This window comes from Brassica oleracea, chromosome C8 (assembly GCF_000695525.1).
Source record: "Brassica oleracea var. oleracea cultivar TO1000 chromosome C8, BOL, whole genome shotgun sequence".
Taxonomy (NCBI): Eukaryota; Viridiplantae; Streptophyta; class Magnoliopsida; order Brassicales; family Brassicaceae; genus Brassica; species Brassica oleracea.
Genome location: NC_027755.1, coordinates 34,338,044 through 34,364,840, shown reverse-complemented (window position 1 = coordinate 34,364,840; position 26,797 = coordinate 34,338,044). Strand labels below are relative to the sequence as shown.

The window sequence follows — 26,797 nt, the reverse complement described above, 5'->3', positions numbered from 1 at the left end:
TTTTTTCTTGTTTATTATTACAATAATTTATCTATTTATTTTAAAAATCGTAAATTTATTTAATTACTGAAAAAGTTATAGATGATTATTATTTTGCTTTATTTAATGTTTGTTTTAGTTTAACTATAGTAATAATTATAATTTTTTTTTTTTAAAATTACTCGATGGTTTAGCGAAATTATTAGTAATAAGTAGTGTAAAGTTTGATCCATTCTACTTGAGAATATATTTCAGTTAGGTAGACTACATACAAATTTAATAGTGATCATTACTATTTAAAATTATACATGTTTGTTTGAGTCTTAAATATATTACTCTATGTTTGTTTCCGCAGAATGTTGTCTTTTGTGGTTTATGATGTTTATTTGTTGGTTTTTATCATTAAGGTGTACTTGTGTGTATGAAGCTATAGGATGTTGAGCAATTTTGTTATATAGTTTTTGTTGTAGATGTGTAGAGTTCCGTTTAATTAGCTTCAGTTCAGGGATAACAATTGAATGTTCCTTAATTTTTTGTATGTATTCTAAGTTTTTGTTTGAACTAATTACGTCGTTTTCCATTAAATACTGATTCTTATGACATTATTGTGTTTTGATTTGGTGATTAAATTTAGGGGCATTTTTCTTATTTCTGCCTCTTCTCTGGTATTGTATAGTTGGGTCTTTGGGTAATCAGGACGAAGTCTGTCTTTTTCAGAATCTGAACATTTTTATATATTACTTTTAGGTTATCCATTTTGTATAATTCAAGGAAGAGAATTAGCGATTAAACCTTTCTTTATTTTGAAATATGCCTATGTTTTTTTTGTTATTTGGATTCATCAAAGCATTCACACAATTAGATATTTGAGAATTTCGAGGTCATCAAACTTGTCTAAATTTTCTTTCTAATCGTAAGTTTTGATGCTTTTGAATTGGCTTCCATGAGTGAGAGTGTGTACATAATCTTTTTAGTTCAGTTCAGCTGTAATTAAAGAAGAAGAGATTGTTGACAAATATTATAAGTTTTTCAACACCAAAAGATTATATTTACATAACAAAGGAAATATTGTCGATGTGTCAAGAACGAACACAAAGAGGCAGCATAACAAACGTAGTGATGTAGTCATAAAATGACACTGTATGATACTCCACCTAAATGTCTCTTCCATGTCTGAACCACACTGACCATAACTGAGCAAATCAGTCAGCAAGTGATGTCAGTTTCACTTGGACCAAGTGACTGCGTCGATCTCTGATGGGGCATCTAGGTACAACTTTAGCCCATACATAGGTAGTATCTATAGGATGTGGATTAAGATTTGGGCAGAAAATGGTACCATCTTGCTCTGAATTTTGATTTCTTTGTTAGAAATCAGGCATAGAGATTCCACATTTTTATCACTCTCTCAAAGCTTCCTCTCCTTCACCCTATGAGCTTTCTAAGCCTGAGCTATAGAATCCATATTGTCCATGCAGCACAATAGTTAAGACCAATAACTAAGTTGAGGGTCAGAGAAGAAAACATTAACGAAGTCATTACCTCTTATGACTATCTGGATAACCTTTTATTGATCTTGTAGATGAGTCCGACGAAACTTCGGGAAGAGAAAATGGATCACGGACCGGTAATCAACATGCAGCGTGAACTGTTCTGGCAGCAAGTATCCCATGTGAGGAAATAGCCAACTTTCGCTGAAAATATAAACCAGTAAAATGTCAAGTGCCCATTTGCTTTTTTTGCTTAAAAAAAAAAGAAGATCTAAAGGGTAGTAAGTATTAACTTACTTTAACTTCTCGCTCTTGACTATCCGCTCACACATAAGGCATAACCTCTTAAGTTCAATCTAAGAGACATATAGCAAAATTTCCAAAAGTTAAAAATAATTTGCGAGAGAAAGTACAACATGCTTAATGCAACAATGGTAAAAGCGTTTCCCCTTCGCTAAGAACGCTTACCCTATGATGCTTGAGACTTTCCAGTTCCTCTGTATCATGCTCTGCCCCATGTTTCTGAGATTTTGTCTGCCAAGTACATCTATAAGAAAACGAACTTCAGTTTTTGTGCTACAACAATCAGTTTTTAAGTTAGCAAGGAGGAGAAAGGAGTTCGCCATTCTACTCTGCAAAAGTTTATCTGTTTGATAAGATTGTGAGTAAGAAAGTGATGGTTTTGATGGATGGAAACACACCTATATATAGCTGCAGATGCACCGACTTGAAGGAAAGGGATGTACTGAAAGTGAAATCGTCGAAGGAGTGGGTAGATGGAGGCAATTAAAACTTTAATGACAGTGATTGAATGGACGGGAGTTACGTCACGTTGCCAATCTCGAAACGTATGAGAAGAGTTGGAAGCGAATCGACGCAGACAGAGGCTTGCATCAATCATTCGCCGGTGAAAATGGATGGCACCGGGAAGGACCTTCATCGTTGGTGAAGGAAGGCGACATAAGCTTTACGACGGTGGAAAAGGTTCTTTCCCGTCAAGGTGAAGAAAACAAAGTGATCATCAGTGGGCCAAAATCTAATATTTAGAAGCCCATCAGAAACAATTTTAATGAAGCGCAACGTTTAGTATAGGCGAGACACGTGTCGAGTCCGCAAAATCCGACTTTCTGACGTGGCGCTGAGGTGGCGCGTCCCGGAGAGAGTAAAGAGTACTTTAGATAGATAGATAGATGTACAATTTTCAGATATGATTTTTACTTGGTTCAGTATGCATGCACGTATAACCCTCACATACGTGTCAATTTTGATAAAATATTAAAACTATCGTCATATGATTATTAATATAATACCATCCTTATAATTTGTCTCTTATGTATTTATGTGTTACTTTCATATATTTACGTGAACTTGTGTAATTTATTTCCCTTATCTTTGTGCTGATTTTGATAGTCCAAAGCTAATTTGTACATAGCGCAGCCTTATTATTAGCTGTATTCGTAGATTATTTTGAGTTGATAAAATAACTCTTGTTATGAATTAACATCAAATTCATTTTCCGAACTAAGAATTTCAACACATTGTATGGTACAAATGGCAATACAAAAGATCATCGTGAGTACTTGTCCCATTTGCTTGCTTTGCCTTAATTTGATGATATCTCTGATAAACATGACCAATTTATTCTCTTTTATTAATGCAAAGAGATTTTGAAGTGAAGTGCACTCCATACAAAATGTCTATAGTTTAAGTTTTGCGTTATCCTTGATCAGTTTTTCTTTTCTTTATTTTGTTTTCAACCTTTTTATTTTGGTATAATGGCTTTCTGTCGGAATCTTCAATTTTTACTAAAAGCGCTCATTATACACGATGGGCTTAGAAACTATAGCATGGACTTATTATATACATATATATTTGGGCCCAAGGAAAGACTCTGTTTGCATCAGAGGCATCAAAAGACGAAAAATAACTGAAAATTTCTCCAACTCTCAAAGAAGAGAAGGTCGAATGGTCCTGGAGAAGAAGAAGAAGATTCTCTCTTTCGATCCTTTGATCTGATCTGAACCGGAGAAGAAGAAGAAGAAGATGGGGATCCTGTTCACGCGGATGTTCTCTTCAGTGTTTGGCAACAAAGAAGCTCGTATCCTCGTCCTCGGTCTCGACAATGCTGGCAAAACCACTATCCTCTGTAAAATCATCACTCCCCCCCCCACTCTCCATCTCAACCAATTCGTTTTTGATTCTTTATGAATTTGATTTTTTTTTTATGGATTACAGATCGGCTTCAGATGGGGGAAGTGGTCTCCACGATTCCTAGTATGTAAATTGATCTCTAGATCTAGCTGATGCGATTTTGATTTAATTTTGTTTTTAATTTGGCGATGTGTTGTTAGCTATTGGATTCAACGTGGAGACAGTGCAGTACAACAATATCAAGTTTCAGGTCTGGGATTTAGGTAGGCTTACTTAGCATATCAGATTGATTTGAGTAAAGTTTCCACATTTTTTAAATTAATCAAATTTGTTTCTTGTGGCAGGTGGACAAACGAGCATCAGGTAGACTTTGAATCAAGATTGTACTTGTTTCCTTTGTGTGTGCTTTCTAATTTTGTTGTTTGTGACAGGCCATACTGGCGATGCTATTTTCCGAATACACAAGCAGTGATCTACGTTGTTGACTCGAGCGATACAGATCGAATCGGGCTCGCTAAAGAGGAGTTCCATGCCATTTTGGAGGTCTACTGCTCAAGGATTCCTCCTTTCTATTCTGTTCTGTTGAATCATTTTCTTAGGAATTGTTATAGACAGCAGCTGCATCAAAGCTTACTCTTCAACTGTCAGCATCTAACTTTTGGAACTGGTTTTGTAGGAAGAGGAATTGAAAGGTGCGGTTGTTCTCATTTTTGCAAACAAGCAGGTTAGTAGTAGTATCTTAAATTGTTGTAGCCCTTCTTGCCTGCTTCATCTGAAAGTTGTATTGAAGATTCTTTTTCCTCCTCCTGTTTAGTTTGTTTTTGCTAAATGCGTACAAAACTTTGTTCTGAGTTTCCTTAAAACCAACTGAACAGGATCTTCCTGGTGCACTTGATGATGCCGCTGTGACTGAAGCCTTGGAGTTGCATAAGATCAAGAGTCGTCAGTGGGCTATCTTCAAAACCTGTGCTGTTAAAGGCGAGGGCCTTTTCGAAGGATTGGACTGGTATGCCCCACAGTTTGTATGCTACAAAACAAACTTTTTGCGTTTTTGATTGGTTCTCAAATATTCATCTTGCTTTTTCTATCTTTGATCTTCAGGTTGAGTAATACATTGAAGTCGGGAAGTGGCTAGAATCATCTTCATACACTGTCTCGTCATCCCCTGGACATTACATTGTATCTTCTCTTCTTTACTTACTGGGTTGTTTAGTAAGTTACTTAGTTCTTCATTTAAAGAGTTAAATATCAATGACATGTTTACTTATTATTATTCTTTTCCTTTTGAGAGAAGATATATAAAACCTTACACGAATTTGTGATTGATACCCATAAAGAGAACATCGCCTTTGAACATGAAATTGAAATATGAACCGATAAGAAATACTAACAAGGGTCCAAGTGATATTTTGACAGTCTTTGGATTAATAAGCTCTTTGTGATTATTCTTGTTTATCTTTTTGGGACGAACTTCATCTCTAGCATTGATTTAGCACTGGAAAAGCTTGAAAATGAATTTGTGTTAGATAACACCGATGTAATTTTCATGACAAGTGTTCTTTTGTTGACTGGCGCATCAATATTGGAGAGCAGATCAGCCAGAGATTTCAGCTTATAGCAGTAAACTTGAATTTGTCTGTAGCTCATGATCAAAAGCTTGGATCGCAAGAGCTTCTTTGGTGTTGTGAAACAACCCAGTAAGTTGAGGGCTGAAATTTAGTAAGTTACTTAGTTCTTCGAATCAGGCGTGGTGCCCTCCTATTTGAAATGATGAGCGGAAAAGAGGTTTTGGGCAAGAATTCGATAGACCCAGTTTGATATGAGAAGAAAAGTACCATCAAGATGTCCCATGAGATGGAATGTTAAGCAGTGATGAGGATGTTTGTGATCCCAAAAGCACGTTCAAGAGTTGCTCGTGGGACATAACCAAAGTGATTTTGGATTTAAGATACGATCGATTTATTAAAGTGCTCCGACATATAATTCAAACACTGGATAAAGAAACATAATATCCTCGGGAACCAAAATTGAAAATTCTCTTAAAACTTCAAAGAACAGAAGACAATAACGAAAAGAACAGTTTGATGATGTCTAAAGAGAGATCCAAAGGACAAGTAAATAACGAGAAGCCACTTCTTCATTCTTGGACGACTTCTTCAGTGACTTCAATAACATCCTCGAACTCAACTTCTTTAACTTCTTTGGCTTCATCCTCTTCTTCTTCCTCATCACTGACTTCTCCATCCCTGAGGCTTTGCCTCGCAAGTTTCTCCTCTTCGTGTAGCGACTTCCACTGCTTCACCCATTTCTCCCATTCTTCCTTCAACGCCTTCCTCTTCTCTCTGTCTTGTTCACTCAACAGCAGCGAAACGTCCTGATCCTCTAACTCGTACTTCTTGCTGTACTTCTTCAGATTCTTCGCTATCTCTTCTTCCTTCTCCGGAGATAAGAATGATGGAGGTCTTGGGCGCCATGCTAACTATACAACCATAGAAAATTTACAGTATTATGTATTTAGACATGGTGAGACCAAGTTATGTTTTTGTTACATACCTGGAAGAAATGATCCTTCAGATTCCTGTAAAGCAATTTTCCATTGAACGACCAGATGGTGAACCCATTCTCCATCTCATGGACTGATGTCACTGCCGTTGCAACATACCTATCAAAGTAAAAGAGAAAACCATTGTTAACAACATCACTTTTGTCTCCAATTGAAACAAAGAGAAAACCATCAATGACCGGTTTAGTTTTTAAGAGACAATACCTTCCGGTTGGGTCCCATTCAATATCCGTGGCCATGAAGTGCTCAGTTGTGGCCATCGTCTCGAGCTCATCCACGTTGAAAAACTCAAGCTGGCCGTTGAAATTCTTCAACCCAGCGAGAATGATGTACTTCCCCGTGGGCGACCAGAAGAGGGCATTGGCTTGTTTGGCCTTCAGAGTACCCAGCTTTGTAACCCTTCCACCGTGCTGTGTGGTCTTCATCGTGTAGAAACTGACATCTGGCCTTGGCTGGTCACCATGGATCACGGCAAACCTGTGACCCTTAGGCTCCCACGCGAAAGCGATGATCTTGTCGTTCTTGTTGTCCAGCTCAAGAACCTCGATTGGGATATCCCTTTCCTTGATGCGGAAAAGCTCGAAGCCGGAGTACGTGCTCTTCTTCGTCTTTGTGTATCGATCAACCTTGACTGCGAGATACTCTCCGCTGCTCTGCCAGTACATCTTGCAGTCGCTCACGCTAAAGAGATTCTTCTGCCTCAGCTCCACCTTGCTAGGGATTTGGACAAGAGCTACCTTGGCAGGCTGGTTGCCACCACCTTGTTCAGGAACAAAGAGTGAGAGGATGGAGTCGGTAGGAGACCAACAGACGTCCACGACATTATCAACCTTAATGGATTTCTTGTCAATTAGGCCGAATGTCTCGGTCTCGTAGACGGATATCGTGTTTTTGCTGAGCTTGGCGAAGTATTTGTCGTCTTTTCCACCAGCCCATCTGCAGAAAAGGTATACAATATATCAACAGATGTAGAGTACGCATTTTTAGGAAACTTAAAAGCAGTTAAGGAAATTTACCTGAAAACAGGCCAAGAAGCACCAGCAACACCACCAGGTCCTCCAATTGAAAACTCATCAGCACTACCCTTAAAATCTCTCATCATCCTCCCCGTTCTCACATCAAAGACCTTTATCTCTACTTTCTGTAAGTCGAATAGAAATCAGAATCCTTTGCATAAGAAAATAAAAAAAAATAGGAAGGGAACAGAAGCAAAGATGGACTTACACTTGCATCTCGTGGGTTATTTGGTTCCTGGCTATGGTAAGTTACCAGGTATTTCTCACCCGGAGAGAAATCAACTAGTTTCACCTACAATGGATCCAACCAAAAAAAAAAAAGTCAAACTTCAGGACAACAAAGGAAAAAATAAAAGCTGAGTGACAATCAAGAGGAAAGACAACGAACAAACGAACCATATTATGCTGATAACGCATGAGACGAGTGAAGGTATCAGCGCCACCCCAAACGGCTGCCCCTTGCTTGTGAAGTGTCACGAGGTACGTACCTAGAGGAGACCACTGCACATAGCTCTCTGTCCAGTACTGCAATAGGAAGAGAACATCATATATATATATTTAATTAATGGTTACATTAAACATATGTACAAAGGAAGATGCAAGTAACTTACCGGACGCTTATGAACGAGTTCAGTATTCTTCTGCCTAGCATCATTCCAGAAAACTTCAGTATCAGGGCCAGAGCGCGTGACTAGCTGATCCCTTGCTTTCTCATCCGTAAGCCACTTTTGCAAGTTTTCCTGAAATCGTAACGAGAACAAGCAGTGAATACAAAAACGTACATGCAACTAGTGTTATGCAATCAAACTCATTTCACCAAATCAACAAGAGAATATTCAAGACAAGTCTTCAAGGTACATGCTAACTAGAAAACACAGCCTGATGGAAAGCAGACATACCCCAGGGACATAAGGCTTGGTCTGAGGAGCCTCCCACTCCTCCTTGACATTCATGAGCCTGTCAAAATCATCGAACATGTTGACAGCAAAGATATGAGACTTGTCCAACTTGTAGCCATGAGTCTTCTCCTTAGCGTTTTGAGCTTCCTGCAAAAAAAAAAAAAAAAAACAACCCCCAACACATTAACACAAACTCTTACAAAAACACATGTTCTCTTCTCATTAAGACAAGAAAGTAAACCTGAGGAGTATTGAACTCAATGAAACAGTAGCCCAATGTCATCCCCGTGTTGGGATCAACAGGCATCCACAGTCCTTTCTCCTTGATAACGCCCAGCTGGCTGTAAATCTTCTTCAGTACATTCTCGAGCTTCTCGAACTTGGTCTTCGGAACAACGGGGAGGTTATCAACCACGATTATGTTACCGAACCCAGTGTCGAACTCTAGCTGGTCGTCGTGGTAAACACCTTCATCATCACTTAAGAAAAAAAGCAGAATCAGTTCCATAGTTCCCATCACATCTCATTTCTACAGATCTAATAGAGAGAGAGAAGAAAAAAAACTCACCTCTCGATCCCGAAGTTTTCTCCAGGAGGGAGTTGAATTGAATCGAGGTTAACCTGAGACCAATCGATCCCTAGCTTAGCCGCGCGGGTGTCGATATCCAATTCCGCCATGATTTCAAAAGCTTAGATCGAAGATTCTTGTCGGTAATGGATTGTTTGGGAAGCGGTTGAAGAGTTTGGAGCTGAGGAGGAGAGGGAGTGCCTAGGGTTTTCAGTTCCTGCTTTTTTTTTTTTTTTTTTTTGGGGTAGGAATATTTTGGACCTACTTATTCTAAGGCCCATTATTGTTACGGCCCGATTAGTGTGGAGCCTGTAATTAGTTTGGACCTACAGTAGAACTCTATAGATTAATAACGTTGGAACCTTGAAATTTTATTAATTTATAAAGATATAAATTTATAAAAATTTCATTTTTTATTTTAAAATATATTTATTATAACATAAGAAAAATATTTGTTTTAGTGTATAGAAATTAATTGTTTGAAATTTAACGTTTATATTAATTATTTTATTATTTGGTGTATATAATATATATTGTATAGAATTTAAATATGGTTTTAGATATAATATTACTAAATCTTATCAAAAATATATTAAGTGTTAACAAAATATAAAGATAAGTCCAACGTGAATATAAAACAAACAATACAATAATAGGTTTTTACTTATAAAAAATATTATATATATAAATTATTAATTTATAATTAATTTTGATGAGATTATATATTTACATATAATTTTTTAAACAATTATTATCTTATTATTTTATCGATTTGTGTCAAATTTTGAGCTGGTCCAAATTGGAACCGGCAAAATTTATTAATTTATATAAATTATTAATTTATCAAGTGGTTACGGTTACAACAGTAAGTTAAATTTATCAAGTAGTTACGGTTACAACAGTAAGTTATAAACGAATGCTAGGAAATATGAGACGGCGTGAGGAAGATGAGATGTAACTGTACATGATCCTTTGTCTAGATTGAGTTATTCATCGGTAGATTGCGGATCTATTATTGATGGTTACTTGACTATTTAATCTCATATATATTAAAAGAAAAGCATTACAACATTTGAGGTGGTCACGTGTCATCACCATAATAATTTTTATAATTCTTAAAAAATAAATTGGTCAATCTAAATATATAATAAACTTTTTATTAAACTAAAAATAAATTATTAATATTCTCAATTCTTTTCTTCAATAAAAATTACAGAATTGTATAATGTGGCTAAATTATATATGACAATTAATAATTTTGAATAATAAAGATTTGATACAAATTAGTGTATTCTCTATTATTTTTGTTTAACTTTAAGTTACTAAACTAAATTAAACAATAACATTAACCATATAATAAAAATTTAGATTTTTTTCGTATATGTTATATTTTGAACTTTTTAAAAAGCCTCACATTAAAAATTTTATGATTCATGATTTAATTTTTTTTATGACAGGATACAAATTATTACAAAATCATGTAAGTAGAAAGACTCATACATATTAATATTTTTTAATTAAATTATATACCATAGAAAATACATAAATATTTTAATTTTGAAATTTGCTTTGAACAATTTTTTTTTTTGATAAAATCTTTGAACAAATGCTGACAACTTAATATTTAAATTTAAAATTTGCATTGAATGTTTATAAAAATTATAAATTACTAAAACTTTCAAAAACATTGCACAATGGAAATTTGTTATGAGCGATTTAATTTTTTGTTATAAAAGATACAAATAAGTAGAACGCATCATTTAACAATATATCAATATTAAAAATATATTGTTTATCTATGTATATATTATGTAAATTTAATTATATAAAAATAGAAAATAGAAAAACTGATTTTTTGGATTAATAAAATTTATTTACATATTTACACCAATTTAGTTATACACGTAAAAGTTATTGACTTTTGATTATCCAATATATATATTATTTTTACTATATAAAAGAACATATTATATATAAAATAATTTATATATACGATGTTTATTCCGCGCAAGGCGCAGATTTTAATCTAGTTTAAAATATAGTATAGTATGTACTGATACTACATGGAATTATGTATTTGGACCATATTATTTATTGTAGATTATAATAGGCATCTATATCAATTTGGTGATGTTCCCCTTACACTAGTAAAAAAATTAGCTACAGCCACACACAAAATTTGTGGTTATGAGACAAATTTCATGGCTATATATAGAAAATTGTTCACGAAAAAAACACAAAACAAAAAGCATGACTATAAGTTTATAGCGTAATCATTTTATTACATGGTTACTTGGTGAACTTTTCTACGTTTATTTCACTAATTCATCATCCTTGTGTATGCGCATTTTTATAGAGTATCAACGACTCTTGTGAAAGGATTTGGATTATGAGTTTGACAGCATTTATAAATCAGGTGTCGAAAATAAAACTATAAATAGGTTATCTCGTATTACTCATGATTGAAGTCCATTATATCAACTAGTAGACTCCATCTGTTATTACCACAACAACACTAAGCTTATGCAAATATGTTTTTGCTAGCAAGTGTTTGACATGAAATTTTTTTTTTATTTCTCTGGTTTGAGCTCTTTCTTAGAAAAAAGATTGAACCACCATTTGTTTTTTTTTCCTGAAATTCTGTTTCCCTTTATTAAATTTTTGTTGGTAAATAACAAAATTAACATTTCAGTAAAAAAGAAACATTGGTCTACATTGCAGCTGAACATAAACAAATTAAAGAAATTGTGGTACTAAAATTAACCGCAAGTAAGACACCACAAACTATATTGCAGTTTTGCTCCTCTGTCTGAATTCATCTAACCTCTCTGCTTAATTTACAGAAGAACAAGAACGTCTGATCTCACCTTCTTCACCAACTCTCACACCAATCACACTCATCTTCATAAACGACTCGGTCCATCTCTCCAAGAAACTCTCCCCATCGTTCGCCAGAATCTCGACAATCTTCCTCGTCCGATCATCTTCCATAAGAGCAGAATCCGTCTGAAACAGGCCCTTGTGCGCCAACAAGTTCTTGTAGTACTGATTGTCGAACGTGGACGATGTCTCTGGATCGTTGTTTACGACCGTAGTCGTCGGATCCATAGAAGACGAACACTTGTTTAGAAGTGTCTGCGCGTAGGAATTGTCGAGAGACGCGTCTATGAGCTCGAAATTGCCTCTAGGATCTCTCTTAAACCTGCTGTTGAATGTGTTGCAGTGCGCAGCACCAACAGTATGGGCTCCTGAGACAGACAGTAGTAGTACAATCAAAAAATTCAGGCTTGTTTGATTAATAAATCTCTTAAGAGTTTTAAAACATCTACCTGAGAGAACGACAAGATCTTGAACAGATAAGCCTTTGGAGGAAAAGATATTGATCATCTTATCAACTGTGAAGTCGGTGTCAATGATGTTTGGTCTGACATTTTCCGCCGCTGAGACCGTCCCGTCTCTCCTCCCTGTTGGTATTGCAACTACAGGTCCTCCTAGCTGTCCGAACCAATAGTATTCACACCACCAAGAAACAGAGTTTTTATACAAAAATATTAGTTTTAGTCATATCTATATGTGTATTTGGTTAAATCTTACAGCTTCGACGGCGTCTCTAGCAGCAAGAGCAAGGATATCAGCGCAGGAGACTATGCCTGGACAGAAGATTTCTACTACATTTTTGGCGCTTTCTATTACATCAAAACCTCCTAGGGACGCGTTTCCTGGGTCGGTTCTCTCTGTACCGTTCCCTCGAACCAACACTGACGCATCACAACCCTGAAACAGCATTAAAAAAAAAAAATCTCAGTTTGTAATCTAAGAAATAATGAAATGGGTGGACGAGTCATGTTTTTGGAGTGGTAGTAATATACCTGGACGAAACAGTCGTGGAAGATAAGACGGAGGAGTTTCCCAAGGACTGATGGATCAGAGGAAGAAGCTGATCTAACGGTGTTTCTGACGATAAATTCAGCTCCAGGGCATGAACTGCCGTAGAAGTTGAAAGAGAGATCAGCTACGGAAGAAGAAATGAGCAGGAGTAGGGGAAGAAAAAGAAGAAGAGGGGAGAGGAATGCATGTTCTTGTTTGCAGGAAGAGGAGGGAGACGCCATTCTTTGAATGTGTCTCTCTGAAGTGAAGACAATGCTAGTTGATTAATTTCCCTTAGAGAAAAGAGAAAGAGAGAGAGAGGGAGAGAGAAGAGGTAGTTGTTGTGATAAATGATAACTGTAAATTGCATTTGTGTTTTTGTCAGATAGAGATAGAGAGCGAGATGGTTGAGTCAGGAGAATTTAATGACAGTTTTTACTTCTCTTGTGCATGTGTGTGAGAGAGAGGGAGTCATCATGCATGCACATTGTCAATATGCAAAATCAAGATTTGCGTTTTGGTGTTAATGCTAGAAATTGAAAGTGAGAGACGCCTTTCAAGACTCAAGAGTCTGAACAGTGAACAGCCACTGCATGCAACAGAATTTCGTACAAATAATTTTTTTTCCCCTTTAAGCATCCCAATGGTTTTTTTTTTGCCTTTTATAGTAGACGTCATTTGGCACACAAGAACAAGAGAATCTATGCAACTAAAAAAATGGTTGGTACTTTGTAGACCAAGCAGAAAGACTTGATATACAACAAGATTAATTCTTTTAGGACCACAGAAATAAACAAACCACTATATCTCGTAAACTATTCATGGAGAATGAAATTGTAATGTCTGATCTATACACCCAGTTACCTAGTACGAAATAAAAGGTGTGCTAAGTTCAGAGAAGTACACAATAAAACAAGTTTTGGTCGGTAAGCCTTTCCGTGATAGTTACTTGAAATTTGGATCAAAGGGTCCAAAAATACAATTGATCTTTTGTGTTGTTACTACTGGGCCAGTCTTCAACATAACATCAAATGGTCTAAGGCTCTGACTCGGTTTTTATATCCTAACCAACGGTCCAGAGCCGGTCCTAGACATGGCTAGAAGAAAAAACAAAAAAAGACTGTTTTTCTTACTCGAACCCAGGTTTGTCCTTTCAACTACCATGTACTCAAGATTATACCAGTAGACTATGGTAATTATTTGAACAATTGTGGCCAAAATTTATCAATAAATGTGTTGGCCGGAAACCCATGCTTCATCGGCTTAGCCTAAGGGCCGGCTCTACAATAGTCTTAAGTTTATGAAACAACATAGTTTGAACAAAAACAATCAGAACATAAGCAGCAATAGGTAAGCTAAAAACCAAAACTAAAGCTTCAATTTTTCAAGTAGTAGAGTGTGTGGTTTACTTCCAACAATGCTCCCTTTCAATCCAAAAAAAACTGTCACGCCAAGAAATTTGCAACATATTATTTACATATCACATTTTAAATAATATTTAATTTGATAAATTTTTTTAAAAAATATGAATATAAGTTATTTTAATTGATAAAAATAATTATATATATATATATACATCACATATTTTATTTTAAAATGTCTACGGTCTATAGCTTACATCTACAACAAATTTAATTACAGGAAAAATCTCTGCAAAAAAGAGTTTACAGTAACAATTTTACGGAGATATATAACCAACTTAGCTACAACTAAATTTTTATGGTCACGGTTAAACCAGTCATCAACCATTATCAACTTATGAAAATATCAACCGGTTCTTAGATTTGCGTCAACTTATGGACATCATACTTGTACGTCTTATTCACATAACGCAATTAGAGGAATAGAAACATACTATACTATATATGAGTGTGGATTACTCATAATTCACATCTTAATTTCCAGAAGGGTCCTTTCCAGAAACACAGATTTGGTTCCTTATCAACTCAGAAAGCGAGTAGAAGAATCCAATAGTGGATAAACATACAACTACTAGAATAACACGTAATGTTTTCAAACGCCACAATCTTTTTATGGCCTTTTTGGGTATATTTAGTAACGGAAAACTGAAAAATGTCCTCTGGCGCAGCCGTGTCCTTGACAGCTTTGGCTATCCTGGTGGTAGTAGACAGTGGAAGGCTCTACTGTTGGGTTCAGCAGCGTTGTGCTCAGTGGCAGCTTATGCTTGCTTAAGAGCTATACAACTGAACACCAATAACTTCACTTAGATGTTAGAATACACAGAAGACTATGAGAAAATGTATTGTAACTGTTTTTAGTTGAAAACGCAATTATAATCAAGAAGGTTCCCATTGTCTCTCCCAATGAAATATATGTTAAAACTGATTCAAGGTGCAATGTTTCTAGAACTTGAGCCATTTCTTTTCTTTCTCTTTGCTTTCTACAGCATTGGAGGCAGAAGCTTGAGCTGCTAACGTAGAAGCCAGTGCCTTCTGGACTTCTTTCAATCTTCTCGTCGCAGCATCTGAAAAAATCTGATCTCTTTTGTTTCTCTTCACCATCTCTTCTAGCTTCTTTACTTGAATCTTCAAGTCCTTGACTTCGTCTTCGTATGCAACCAGTGCTTTCCTGTCTACTGGACCGACGTGCTGCCTCTTTTTCGCAGTCTCTCCGCTGCCGTTTACTCTCTCTTGGTTGTTGATGAAGCTAAACAAATCTGATTCCTCTTCCTGTTTCGCTGCTCTAGCTGCTTCTGCAAACTTCTTCTCACGCTTCCTCTTCCCACCTCTGCTCCTCTTCTTCTTTGGTTTCTCGCTTTTAGCTTCTCCGTTCTTGATATGCTCGAGAGCGTGATCCAACGACCTCTTTGGAGGTAGCACTTTTGCAACAATTGGGTCTAACCTCCCTTGACCGGAGACGCCGAGTCCCATCCCTTCACGGTAACCCATATTTGCCATCAACTTAGAAGCTATCCCTCTGGTGTGATTCTCCCACTTGGCGAATATAGCTGTCTCATTCTGGACGCCTCCTCTCCTTTGATCTGTGGTTCCTAGAATGCCTATGCCTTGAGTAAACTCTTCATCGTAATCACTCGAAACAGATTCTTCTTCAGAGCCTGAATCACTCCCCTCTTCTTCTTCTTCTTCTTCTTCTTCTTCTCCATCATCATCAGCGTACTCTGATAATACCATAGCATCAGAACCTAGCTTAGCTGAGCTTCCATCATCTCTGAAAACAACTCCGCCTAGCTGTAGCTTATCATCCCATGATTCAAGTTCGCCCACCCTCCATATCTCGTATTTGCTTCCAGAAACTGCCCAAATCTTGGAGCCTACCATGGACTGCTTCCACTCAGTCTGTTCATAGTTCTTCAGAGAAGATATCGGCACATCCACTCCTGCATTTGATCTCATACACAGTTAACCACGGTTCTTTAGATTGTTATCAGAGCATTTATTAAGATTCACATACCATGCGACGAACGACAGGAACTGCCAAACCGACACCTCCCTTGCATGAAAAACTTGCACATCTGCAAGTAGTTCAGTGCAGCGTTAGTTATCTGAGAGACTGAGACACATAACACAAAACACTAGCCACCCAAAGAAAGTGCTTACCATCATACTCTCAGAAGTGGGTGTAAGGAAAGAGATCTTTGCGGAATCAGAGCCTTCAAACCCGATAATGCGACCATTATACCAACGTCCATCAGTGTGCCTGAATCTGCATTTTGATCCATCATCCAAATCCTCTCTCTCTGGCTCCAGCTCATTTGCAGGTTTGACTGCAGCAGCGTTATTCAGACCGTGGAGAACAATGTCAGCTTCCTGTAATAATCGAGCACGTTTTAACTGGAAAAGCCCTTCCTCTGCATCCTTGATTGCTCCAACAAGCTCTTCATGTACCTTAATAGATAACAAAAAAAACATAAATATCAATAATGAAGATCATGCCTTTCATGGCCAAAGGTGAGATCTTTGTTTGCAATTAACGATTATAAAGTCAATAGAGAAACGGGTAATCTACACAATGGATTGATGATCTAGTTTCCCAAGAAACTTGGGATCTGATTTTGGGGAAGAGAAGTTACCGAGAGGAGTTCGGGATTGGATGGGTCAGAGGCGAGGGCTTCTTCAATGGCTGAAAGTGATTCTCTTTGGTCTTTCAGCTGATAATCAAGAAGATCTTCAAGGGCTTTGTCTTCTTCGCTCGCCATAGCAGCAACACCACCCTCGTTTTAGCCTCTTGTCCCGACCCCTAAACGGAACCGGCTTTTACAATTTTTAGTAATTTACAATTCTAACTCTTTTTTGTTCTATGTGGTTTCCTGAAAAGATAACTTTTTTAAGGACAAATCTCCCGAATAGATTTAAAAATTAATTTTATTACCAAAAAAATACATAAAGATGAAAATGATTAAAAAAAAGTTTCATTACAGATACATAATATAATTATATTCTTACTCTATACATATAAATTTATATAAATATTTAAATATTTTTTTTTTTGAAATTTACAAATTCTTTTCAAAAATATTTTTAAACCTATTATTTAAAATTTTATATTCTAAATCTTAAATTTAAAATTTTAATCCTCAACCCGCAAACTCTCTCATCTAAACTTTAATTTTAGATTAGTTAACCTAAAAGTATATCTATATATTTTTTTTAATAAAACTTATTTTGATCATTTTCATATTTGTGAGCTATTTTTGTGATATTCTAACTATTTCTCTTCTTTTGAACTAATATTATTATATTTAGAGAAATATTCTAAAATAGCATTAAATAATATTATTTATTGATGTACTAAAGTATTTTTCTTCTGGTTGAATATAATAAATCATTTTTTATTATTTTAGTCTAACAATATGATCATATTGATAAGTGGATTATGAAAAGGCGAAATATGAACTACTGGTTAATCGATTTAATTACTATTCATAAGCTTTGATGTTATGATAATATTGTTTAGGTTTGTATTTGTTAAGAAAGACTTACCATTATTTTATTTTACTAAAGGTATTAAATGACGATATGTGTGACTTTCTAAATATAAACACATATATAACTAATAATTATTATTTTATTTTGAGAATTATGAAAATATATAAATTTTTATATATTTATTTTCTATATATTGTAATTAACTAAAAGACTTAGTTCATTTTTTTGTTGGAGAAATTATTTGTTTATATACATGTTTGAGTCTGGGTGACATTATTAGGAAATCAAAATGCATAATTTGCCAATTACAGCAAGCTTGTAATTACTCGGCTTATTTTAAATTTTGTAGATAGACAGTAAAATTCTTAGGATTTGTGTATGTTACACAAATTTTGGTTTGGTAGTACAATAACCTTTTTTTTCTTAATACTCTTGTTCTGTTTATAAATGCATTTCTTAATCACTAATTATTTAAGTTACACGGTAATCCTTATGGGCTGTTGAAGGACAAAAACACATAATTTTTTTTTTATTGTATATGACTCATATCAAAATACTCAAGTTGTACTTTCTCCGAGAATGTTTTTTGCTTCAGAATCAATTTCTACTAAAAAGTCGAAAGTGTTATGGAAATTGGAAGCATCAATTCATGTTTTGGAAGAGCTAATTCTGAATTTAGGTGTAGTATTCATAATTTAAAATGTAATAGTATTTGAAATTTGATAATTTTTAATAACAATGCATGATCAATGTGTTTTTTAATATGTGTAAAAACACCAAAATATTTATTTTTAAGAAACGGAGGAAGTACTATTTTATCGGTTAGTTCATAGGAAACGTAAAATAGGTAAAAACAATGATATATTCTTTCTTTTTGAGTTATTATTTTTTAAATTTAGTTACGAAAATACTGCAAATAAGATTACACTTTAAATTATATATACTACACCTGAATTCACAATTAAGGTTAAATTATATATATTATTTTACCTTAATTGTGAATTCAGGTGTAGTATATATAATTTAAAGTGTAATAGTATTTGCGGTATTTTCGTAACTAAATTTAAAAAATAATAACTCAAAAAGAAAGAATGTATCATTGTTTTTACCTATTTTACGTTTCCTATGAATTAACCGATAAAATAGTACTCTGTTCTTAAAAATAGTTATTTTGTTGTTTTTACACGTATTAAGAAAACACATTAATCATGCATTGTTCTTAAAAATTATCAAATTTCAATGTTTTTTAACCAATACTTTTTCAATAAATTCAATTAATTTTATTGAAATTTTCATTTTTTGTATAGGAAACATTAAAAAAAAACTATCTTTGTGAAACAATTTTTTTAAAAAACTTATGTCTTAATATCTTAATGAAACGGAGGGAGTATAATTAAGGCAATTCCATTCCTTTCACCTTATTGCAGATTATTTATTATTCGTTTTATTGTTTTATTTTTTGCATCATGATTGGTGAATCCTTATATAAAATTTCTAATATATATATTAGAAATGATTTTTAACAATTGGTGATAATAAAATTATGCATTTACACATAAGCCAATAATACAAGGAAAAAAAGAAAAAGAATCATTGCTTTGCCAAATTAGATTTGATATAACATACACAAATATTCGCAGTTTTACTGTCTATCTTCAAAATTAGAAAATAAACTGAGTAATTACAAGCTTGCTGTTACAAGAATATATAGAAATCATTGTTTTGACTTCTAGTTATTTTTCTTCCCTATGAATTAACTTATTAAAATATTCTATTCAATTAAATTTTTGATCCTCATCACCTTGTTGCAGATTATTAGATTTACTTTTAGTTACATTTTTTGCATCATGATTGGTGGATCATTATATCATTTTGGATATAAATATACAAGAACTAACTTTTAACGTTTTGTTACTAGAAAATCATGCATTCATATACTGGACAATAATGCAAAGAAAAGAAATAAAATAATTGCCATACTAAACTACGATTTTATAACATGCACATATCTTTAGAATGTTATTATCTATCTACAAAATTAAAGACAAACTGAGTAATTACAAGTTTGATGTTACAAAAATAAAAATAAATTGCCAACTATGAAAGTTGATCTCGTAATTATGCCACACACACACTCAAACATGTATATAAACAAATAGTTTCTCCACCAAATTGTCCAACAACTCAAAGCAACTAAAACTACACCTTAAAAAAAAACTATGATGTCGAAGAAGAAAGAAAGCATGGGACGACAGAGAATTCCGATGGTTAAGATAAAGAAAGAGACTCATCGGCAAGTCACATTCTCAAAACGTAGAGCCGGTCTATTCAAGAAAGCTAGCGAGCTTTGCACATTGTGTGGCGCAGAGATTGGGATCATCGTGTATTCTCCTGCCAAAAAGCCTTTCTCTTTCGGCCATCCCAGCGTCGAATCCGTATTGGACCGTTACTTGTCCCGAAACGATTTGTCCTTAGCCCAAACAAAGAAACCGCAGGGAAACACTGCAGGGAACTGCGAGCTGAATATGCTGCTGACGCAGACCGTGAGTGAGGTAGAGGAAGAGAAGAAGAAGGGTCAAGCGATGGCAGATGTGAGAAAAGGGAATGCGGCGAGGCGGTTGGTGAGAAATTGGTGGGAAGGACCAGTGGACGAGATGAATGTGGTTCAGTTACAGGTAATGAAATGTGCGTTAGAGGAGTTGAGGAAGATTGTTGTGTCAGAGACAAATACGGTGCCGTTTAAGGAGGTGAAAGAGGATGTGTTCGGTTTCTTGGATACTAATAAAGTGACGGCTCCTTCTTACATGAACACGTCTTCTGGTCTTTCTAATGCTTATCATTTTGGCTATGGAAATGGTTGTTTCTGATTCTTAAATGTTATAAAGCTAGTGTCTAGCTAGCTGTTTACTTTTTTCCTCAGATTGTTTTTTGTTTTCGGCAACATAGGGAAATATTAATGCTATCCGGTTCAGGTACTTTGACAGTAGAATATATGCTATAATAGATATATAGCTTAAAATCAAGATCCTTCTCTTGCATCAGTACAGTTCCAATCCCAATATCAGAAGCATCACATTCTATCTCAAATGTTTTGAGAAAGTTGGGCAATACCAATAATGGCGCATTGGTCAATCTTTCTTTGAGTGTTTGGAATGCCTCTTCTTGCTCCAAACCCCAAGTGAACCCCACACTTTTTTGATAATTTGTGAGTGAGAGAAGCTACGGAGCTGAAATCTTCCACAAATCGTGTATATGGGGGTTTCTCCTTCCTGAGTTTAGTTTCAGTTTTTGATTTGAAGCTTGGAGCGGAGTAGGGCTGTGTTTTATTGGTCTTTGATGTTGATTTGTTGGGTAGCTTTACGTCTTCTAAGAATCGTTTGTGGCTAGTTCATATACGTCGGCCGTAGTACCATGCTTGCATACGTCTCTGTGCGTTGTTGTATACGGTATCGATCCTGGGATATTTCGGGTCCAATACGAAACTAAAAATATAGGCCCTGAATAGTTAATTAAAAATTTAAATTATTGAAACTGTAATTTACAGTTAAGAATTACAATATCCCTAAGACTTATAAAAGTATCAATTCTGAAAATTATCTTTCTATTTCATTTTATATAAGAAAATGAAAAAGAATATCCAACATTTTTATGATGTTATATGTTCAAAATAAGTCTTAGAACGCATTTTTCCTTTCATATGCTAACAACAAAAACATAAATATAAGCCAAAAAAACTATATTAATTGCAGGCCCATGCTAATGTTTCTTAAGCATGTGTTCAAACACGGGCCTGGTTGTAAGTCGCATGTCCTGTTTGTTTCTTGGTTTATTCGGATTCAGAATGGGTTAAGTTTTGCTTGACTTTTGTATCAGTTGTTCCGTTCTTCTGCCATGTTCAGTGTGTCCCTTTGGTCAGAGTTTAGAGAATGGTTAGGCTGTGTTTTGGGTTCGCCTTCTAGATGCTAAATCTTTGCGGAGTCATCTTAAATCCTTTCTTTTGTTGCTCGGTGAGCTATTGAGGTTTGGGTTTCTAGCTATGCAGTGGTTTTGATCATCAAATTTTCTCTTGCGAGAAGTGGCCAGTCTTCTGTTTGAAGGTGGCAGAATCTGGAATGTGAGTGTCTGCGTGTAAGAGTTGCTGGTCACAGTCGGCGTTTTTCCGTCACAGATTAAGGGTTCGCCTTGAACCTTGTTTTATTGTTTATTTGATCCATTGGTGGTCTACTTCAGGTGTGGCTCCTCCACCTTGCTTCTAGTTCACTACAAGAAAAGGTCTTTTCTAACGGACTTTTATTCCTATTTTTTTCGGTCGAAAATTTATGATGGATTTCCAACGGATATTTAAATTGGTTGGAAACTTCCGACAGAAATAAATTGGAAAGAAGACGGTCAGAAATTTTCAACTGTTTTCAGACGACAAAATCTTAAAAATATAATCGTTGGAAATCCGTCAAAAATTTCTAACTGAATGAAGTGGTTAGAAAATCATCAGAAATTTCCGATGGATTGACCAAATTTTGAAACCCTAAACCATGAACATGATTTTAAACCCTAAACTCTAAACAAACTTAATATTACATCTCAAAATCTCAAGGTTAAACTCAAATCTTAAACTTATACTTTAAACCCTATACTACAAACACCAAAACCCATATCTAAAACTTAAAGTCAAAATTTTATTATTTTCAAAATTTATTTTCAAAGCATAAATCTAAACCAAAATATTATATTCCAAGCCCTAAGATTTTGGAAATTTTTGACGGGGTTATTCCGTTGGAAATTTTGGAAATTTCTGACGGTTTGGTAACGACTGGAAAACGGTCAAAAAATTTCAACCAATTTGTGACCTTAAAATTTTCCAACCAAATAGAACTGACCGTCAAATCCGCCGGAAACCGGTTTCTGACGGATTTGACGTTTGAAATGACTTCTTTTCTTGTAGTGGTTGTTTCCTTGTTTTGTGTTTTTACTGCGTTGGTGGTTCTAGTGGAGTTCGTGGGTTCGATTCTCTTCATGTTTTTTAGGTGGAGTTGTGTTTGAGAGTCTCAGTGCTCTTGTTCGTTTGTTTAGCTTCAACCCTCCTGCTATCATTGGTTCAAGTGTGGAAGCGTCTTGTTGCAGGTGTTTATGGTTTGAGCTTGGATTGATTTAAGTCTGTTTTATCCCCCATCCTTATTAAGGTTCTTTGTTTTTTTGTTAAAAGGGCATTTAAGGTTCTTTGTTGTTGTTGGGTTTCCTTTCTCTAGGGCATAGTCTCTCTATTTGAGCTGTAGACAGTGGTACTTAACCGGTTTCGATAACGGTCTTAGTAGCCATTTTAGTATTCCAAATGTTGTAACCTTTGAACTCATATAATAGTAATAACACCGGATGACAAAAAAAATGTTACGCCTGACATTCTTAAAATATTCTTACGGTTTAATATTTAATATTTAATTTATTAATATATAATATATTCTATATATGCCTTGTATATATGGTCCAGAAAAATCTAATTCAAAACTACGATATGCTATGACAACGAGATGGCAAATGGAACAAGAAGCAATTCAACTTAGGCTGTGAATGTATACTGCGGGAAGGGTGTGGTTGTTGGGTTAAGTGGGTTTCTCAAATGATTTGTACCGCCTTTGAGAATCGTGTCAGTACAAAATTACGAACCGTTTTGCATTTTATTCACCTCTCATTGGTGTGGTTAAGTGCGGTCAAGTGCGGTCAATCTTTTTTTTTCTTTTTTGTTAATTAATTTTATCTAGCCTTACTATAGCTTCCTTAAATAATTATTGTGATCAAATATTTCTAAAATTAATATAAATGTATTTAATCAGTTTACACAATATTTCAAATTACTTTTTCAAAAATATTAAAATAAATTAAAGCATATAACTAGTGTTTTTAAAACCAGACCGACTTGATAGTTTGAACCGGGTTCGACCATGAACCACCGGTTACATAGCCGAGTTATGTAATAATTTGTACGACCATGAACCGGTTATATACCCGAGTTAGATAATAATTTGTTCGACCATGAACCAGTTTATTAAACAGATAAAAACCATTAAAACTATCAAAAATCTATAAACCATCTATATTAACATAAAATTAGTTTATATGTATAGTGTCTTATGTTTTAAATTCATTTATATTTTAATTATATCATATTTATTAACATTAATTTTAAATTTATACACTAAAAATATATTAAATAAGATTATTGAACCAGGTTTAACCTGGTCAAACCATATTGAATCGTGATCAAAATATGATCCGATTTAGCTTATGGTCCGGTTTTAAAAACATTGCTATAACTGAAACATATTTAGTTATATTCGAAGTGACAGGTTGAGTTGTAGATACATGTTTAAACTTTAATTTTTTCTAAAACTTTTAAAATTAACAAATATGTTTTAAGTCAATTTTTAAAACTACATAAAAGAAAAAATAAAATACGGTTGTTAACCCTTTATTTACTAAAGCAATATTATTTGTGGTGTAGGAAAATATATGGCAGTATAATTTTTTAAAATTATATAGTATCATTTATTTTTAGCTTATAAAATATAAATATATTATATATATCAAATAATTTAAAACTATTATTTATGTGTCGAAATACCCAAACCTATTATTAATATTCAGCTATATAAAATATTTTTAAAATAATTAATATACATATTTTTATATTATATTAGTATCAGTGATCTTTAGTGTATAAATATAAAATATTATATATATATATATATATTCCGCAGTTGCACTATTTATTATAAGTGCCACCATTCATATTTTATTTTGAACCGCACCGCTTAGACGAACCGCAGTGTGCGTTTCTTTTATACAAACTGCAGTTTAACCGCACCGCAGTATTCAATCCACTTGTTGCGCACCGCTTAATCCTCTTTTATCTTTCGGAGCTTTAATACACCTTGTGTTTTTATTTGTAGGTAGTTTTAGCAAAATAGATTTGTTTCACAATATAAGATGTTACGAAATCCAAAGCAATAAAATAATATAATTAAAAAATATTAAATTAAATAGTTGTTACTTTTTCCAAAAAGTTGAACACAACTTACAAAGTAAATTTTAAATTTAATAGGTAGTCAACTACTAATATTTACTAAGTAGTTACCAAAAACTGTGTCCTCTAAATTCACTATAAATCTAACAAATCTAAGGCAAACAAATATTCCAACAAATAGATGATTTGATATTAATATAATGAGTAAAATGAATGATTAACAAATAATATCACCTGAGCTAAATGGAAGAATAACTTCATAGCTATTGTTAACACTCTGTTCTTCTTCTTCTTCCGATGGAATTGTGTTTAAATCAAACAAATTACCACTTTCATAATTTTGAACTGAAACATTTAAATCAAAATCAAAAGCCATAGAGAAGAATGAGTGACCATTTCTGGTTTGGTGTTTAAATAAGCATCAAAAACTTTCCAAAAAATTGATTTTGGCTCCATTGTAAAATTTTGAGTTTTTAGTTCAAATTAGTTATACAAAAATTGGCTCTAAAATTGTTTTGTAAAAATTAGCTCCAAGATTTTGTTGTAAAATTCTTAAAAGTTTAAATGTGTGATTTTTGGTATTCTTGTTTACTTTTTAAATTTTTTTTTTTCTTTTTCTTTTATTCTTCTTAAGAATAGCAATAGCCTCACTCTTTAATTAAATGTTCCAGACAAAATAAATATGTCATAGATAAAACAACGTATTCTCCTTGCTGATTTCTAAAAAGTTAAGAAGTCTTAGTCTGTGTGCTTTTATGTTAAACTACCTATAAATAAAAAAAGAGGGAGTATAAAACAAACGAGGAGAAAAGTCTCGATGTTTCCAACTTCAGATCTTTGCAGTCATTGGTGAAAAGTAAACCATTGCAATAAAGAATGTTTTTTTTTTTTTTTTTTTAAACGGACCTCGTGGTCTGGTGGTAAAGGAACCTCGGCTGAGGTGCCCGCCATCACGACTTCGAGCCTCGGCCACAGCGGATTTAACATCCCTTCCGTTAGGGCGCTGGACCCCCTACAGAAGATAGTTGAGAATGTGGCTGCCCATCTACCAGAGTTATCAAAAAAAAAAAAATGGTTTTTTTTTGTGAGAATTCAATAGAAGAATAGTTTCGTCGGAGACTTCAGCAATTTCAAGAATTTGGTAGATATGACCGAATTATAAACCATTCCACCTATATGCATGAAATTTTAAACAGAGATATTTACGGAGTGCGCACGAATAAGGCCGCAACTATAAATTATAGCAGTTTATAAAAGACCTTTCGATCGACCGAGAGATTAACTGTGGTTGATTTAGTACGTGGCGAGATGTGTGTTTAAAACGTTAAAATAATAGTCGCGTGAAGTACACGTTCTCAATATGTGCAACTTTTTGTTAAGACTTGGACTGCATAGCATTTATGGAATAAAATAGTTTTGTAATTTTGACGGCCCTGAAAAGTTTAAGAGCATGTCATTAAATGAATAAAGTTGCCTGCCGACAAAAACAATAGTAGACTGAATCATGGAAGCTTTTTGAGAAACTAAAAACGACGGAATTAGGATTTTAACATTATCATCTCTTCTTTTTTTTTCTTTGACCATTTAATTCATATTTCTTCTCTTTCTAAAAAATACATTTAGGTACTTTACAAATATTAATAATATAATTTGTTTTTCTCAAAAATGTATTAAATTTGATTAAAACATATCAAAATTTCTGATTATTTATTTCTCACAGTTTAAACCAATAAAAAATTAATAAACATGATTCAGTTTTTGAAGTTTACAATTTATTAGTATAATTAACTAATAGAGTTATATAGAGCATATAAAAAGTATTAGGATTATTTGTTTTGCTAAACTTATTTTTAAATACGAGTTAAACTTTTTTTATCGGAATTGGGTAAGAAATGTTCTTAAAGTCCAAATCCAAGGATTGTGAATCTAAAGTTTCTAAATTCCCAGATATTTTTCTTTAAAGAAAACCTATTCTGAATTTGTTCTTCTTGGAAGCTTGCCAGTAGTGAGACTCGGTTTTCTATCTCTTCTAGCAACTATGTCCATGCACTTGAGATATTTTGTTTTTGTTGGGCATTTTCGATAAAGATTCGGTTCCATTTGTAAGGGGTTTTCTTGTTATTTTGTTAAGAGCTTTTAATCTTAACCGAGAATAAAGCTTAACGTTGTGTTGGGTTTCTCCCGGTGGAAATTTTTTTAATGGATTTGATTGTAAATAACCAAATTTAGAGTTGGAACATTGACATTAATGTTGGGTCTTGGAGATTAGTGAAATACAATGTAAATATTTTTAATTTAATCTGTGTGGTAAACACATCTCCACTATAAAAACATAACAC

At 34.1% G+C, this 26,797-nt stretch overlaps 6 protein-coding genes across 7 annotated transcripts; 2 read left to right on the top strand and 4 right to left on the bottom strand.

The window, feature by feature from the left end:
• Nucleotides 1-1,012: 1,012 nt before the first annotated feature.
• Nucleotides 1,013-2,442, bottom strand: LOC106310640. 2 transcript variants are annotated; one of them, XM_013747863.1, is made up of 5 exons: nt 2,171-2,442; nt 1,938-2,016; nt 1,767-1,825; nt 1,522-1,673; nt 1,013-1,431 (listed from the first exon to the last, which is right to left on the bottom strand). In XM_013747863.1, exons 1-4 carry the CDS (start codon nt 2,407-2,409, stop codon nt 1,547-1,549), a joined length of 504 nt encoding a protein of 167 aa, XP_013603317.1. In that variant the 5' UTR covers nt 2,410-2,442; the 3' UTR covers nt 1,013-1,431; nt 1,522-1,546. The 2 variants fall into 2 exon arrangements, with proteins under 2 accessions (XP_013603317.1, XP_013603318.1); XM_013747864.1 differs by having other exon boundaries at nt 1,013-1,426.
• Nucleotides 2,443-3,382: 940 nt separating this feature from the next.
• Nucleotides 3,383-4,946, top strand: LOC106309663 (ADP-ribosylation factor 1). The gene is made up of 8 exons (XM_013746743.1): nt 3,383-3,615; nt 3,705-3,743; nt 3,821-3,883; nt 3,965-3,983; nt 4,052-4,163; nt 4,297-4,344; nt 4,496-4,626; nt 4,722-4,946. The coding sequence occupies exons 1-8, from the start codon at nt 3,513-3,515 to the stop codon at nt 4,753-4,755; spliced, it is 549 nt and encodes a 182-aa protein (XP_013602197.1). The 5' UTR covers nt 3,383-3,512; the 3' UTR covers nt 4,756-4,946.
• A 654-nt stretch (nt 4,947-5,600) lies between these two features.
• Nucleotides 5,601-8,901, bottom strand: LOC106312170 (eukaryotic translation initiation factor 3 subunit B-like). The gene is made up of 10 exons (XM_013749581.1): nt 8,667-8,901; nt 8,340-8,577; nt 8,099-8,245; nt 7,811-7,939; nt 7,596-7,724; nt 7,408-7,491; nt 7,200-7,324; nt 6,388-7,119; nt 6,174-6,282; nt 5,601-6,099 (listed from the first exon to the last, which is right to left on the bottom strand). Exons 1-10 carry the CDS (start codon nt 8,774-8,776, stop codon nt 5,758-5,760), a joined length of 2,145 nt encoding a protein of 714 aa, XP_013605035.1. The 5' UTR covers nt 8,777-8,901; the 3' UTR covers nt 5,601-5,757.
• Nucleotides 8,902-11,359: 2,458 nt separating this feature from the next.
• LOC106310252 (peroxidase 18) lies at nt 11,360-12,892 on the bottom strand. Its single transcript, XM_013747490.1, has 4 exons — nt 12,536-12,892; nt 12,261-12,440; nt 11,996-12,161; nt 11,360-11,914 (listed from the first exon to the last, which is right to left on the bottom strand). Exons 1-4 carry the CDS (start codon nt 12,773-12,775, stop codon nt 11,499-11,501), a joined length of 1,002 nt encoding a protein of 333 aa, XP_013602944.1. The 5' UTR covers nt 12,776-12,892; the 3' UTR covers nt 11,360-11,498.
• A 1,841-nt stretch (nt 12,893-14,733) lies between these two features.
• LOC106307425 (zinc finger CCCH domain-containing protein 22) lies at nt 14,734-16,814 on the bottom strand. Its single transcript, XM_013744380.1, has 4 exons — nt 16,585-16,814; nt 16,112-16,399; nt 15,966-16,026; nt 14,734-15,891 (listed from the first exon to the last, which is right to left on the bottom strand). Exons 1-4 carry the CDS (start codon nt 16,708-16,710, stop codon nt 14,897-14,899), a joined length of 1,470 nt encoding a protein of 489 aa, XP_013599834.1. The 5' UTR covers nt 16,711-16,814; the 3' UTR covers nt 14,734-14,896.
• A 2,713-nt stretch (nt 16,815-19,527) lies between these two features.
• On the top strand, nt 19,528-20,307 carry LOC106311463 (agamous-like MADS-box protein AGL61; the record flags this gene model as incomplete). Its single annotated transcript, XM_013748650.1, is given in 1 exon segment — nt 19,528-20,307. A coding segment is annotated over 1 exon segment (780 nt), but the record flags the coding sequence as incomplete, so codon positions are not given.
• Nucleotides 20,308-26,797: the final 6,490 nt, after the last annotated feature.

Excerpts from the sequence above, each read along its gene's own strand:
- LOC106310640 (XM_013747863.1), bottom strand. The coding sequence starts at position 2,409 with ATGAAGGTCCTTCCCGGTGCCATCCATTTTCACCGGCGAATGATTGAT. Across the intron at positions 1,826-1,937 it reads AAAGTCTCAAGCATCATAGG|ATTGAACTTAAGAGGTTATG; the intron begins GTAAGCGTTCTT and ends TATGTCTCTTAG. Across the intron at positions 1,674-1,766 it reads GTCAAGAGCGAGAAGTTAAA|CGAAAGTTGGCTATTTCCTC; the intron begins GTAAGTTAATAC and ends TTATATTTTCAG.
- LOC106309663 (XM_013746743.1), top strand. The coding sequence starts at position 3,513 with ATGGGGATCCTGTTCACGCGGATGTTCTCTTCAGTGTTTGGCAACAAA. Across the intron at positions 4,164-4,296 it reads AGTTCCATGCCATTTTGGAG|GAAGAGGAATTGAAAGGTGC; the intron begins GTCTACTGCTCA and ends CTGGTTTTGTAG. Across the intron at positions 4,345-4,495 it reads TCATTTTTGCAAACAAGCAG|GATCTTCCTGGTGCACTTGA; the intron begins GTTAGTAGTAGT and ends CCAACTGAACAG.
- LOC106312170 (XM_013749581.1), bottom strand. The coding sequence starts at position 8,776 with ATGGCGGAATTGGATATCGACACCCGCGCGGCTAAGCTAGGGATCGAT. Across the intron at positions 7,325-7,407 it reads ATAACCCACGAGATGCAAGT|AAAGTAGAGATAAAGGTCTT; the intron begins GTAAGTCCATCT and ends TTCGACTTACAG. Across the intron at positions 6,100-6,173 it reads TGAAGGATCATTTCTTCCAG|TTAGCATGGCGCCCAAGACC; the intron begins GTATGTAACAAA and ends ATGGTTGTATAG.
- LOC106310252 (XM_013747490.1), bottom strand. The coding sequence starts at position 12,775 with ATGGCGTCTCCCTCCTCTTCCTGCAAACAAGAACATGCATTCCTCTCC. Across the intron at positions 12,162-12,260 it reads CTAGAGACGCCGTCGAAGCT|CTAGGAGGACCTGTAGTTGC; the intron begins GTAAGATTTAAC and ends TGGTTCGGACAG. Across the intron at positions 11,915-11,995 it reads AGATCTTGTCGTTCTCTCAG|GAGCCCATACTGTTGGTGCT; the intron begins GTAGATGTTTTA and ends TGTCTGTCTCAG.
- LOC106307425 (XM_013744380.1), bottom strand. The coding sequence starts at position 16,710 with ATGGCGAGCGAAGAAGACAAAGCCCTTGAAGATCTTCTTGATTATCAG. Across the intron at positions 16,400-16,584 it reads CCAATCCCGAACTCCTCTCG|GTACATGAAGAGCTTGTTGG; the intron begins GTAACTTCTCTT and ends TTATCTATTAAG. Across the intron at positions 15,892-15,965 it reads TTCCTGTCGTTCGTCGCATG|GAGTGGATGTGCCGATATCT; the intron begins GTATGTGAATCT and ends GATCAAATGCAG.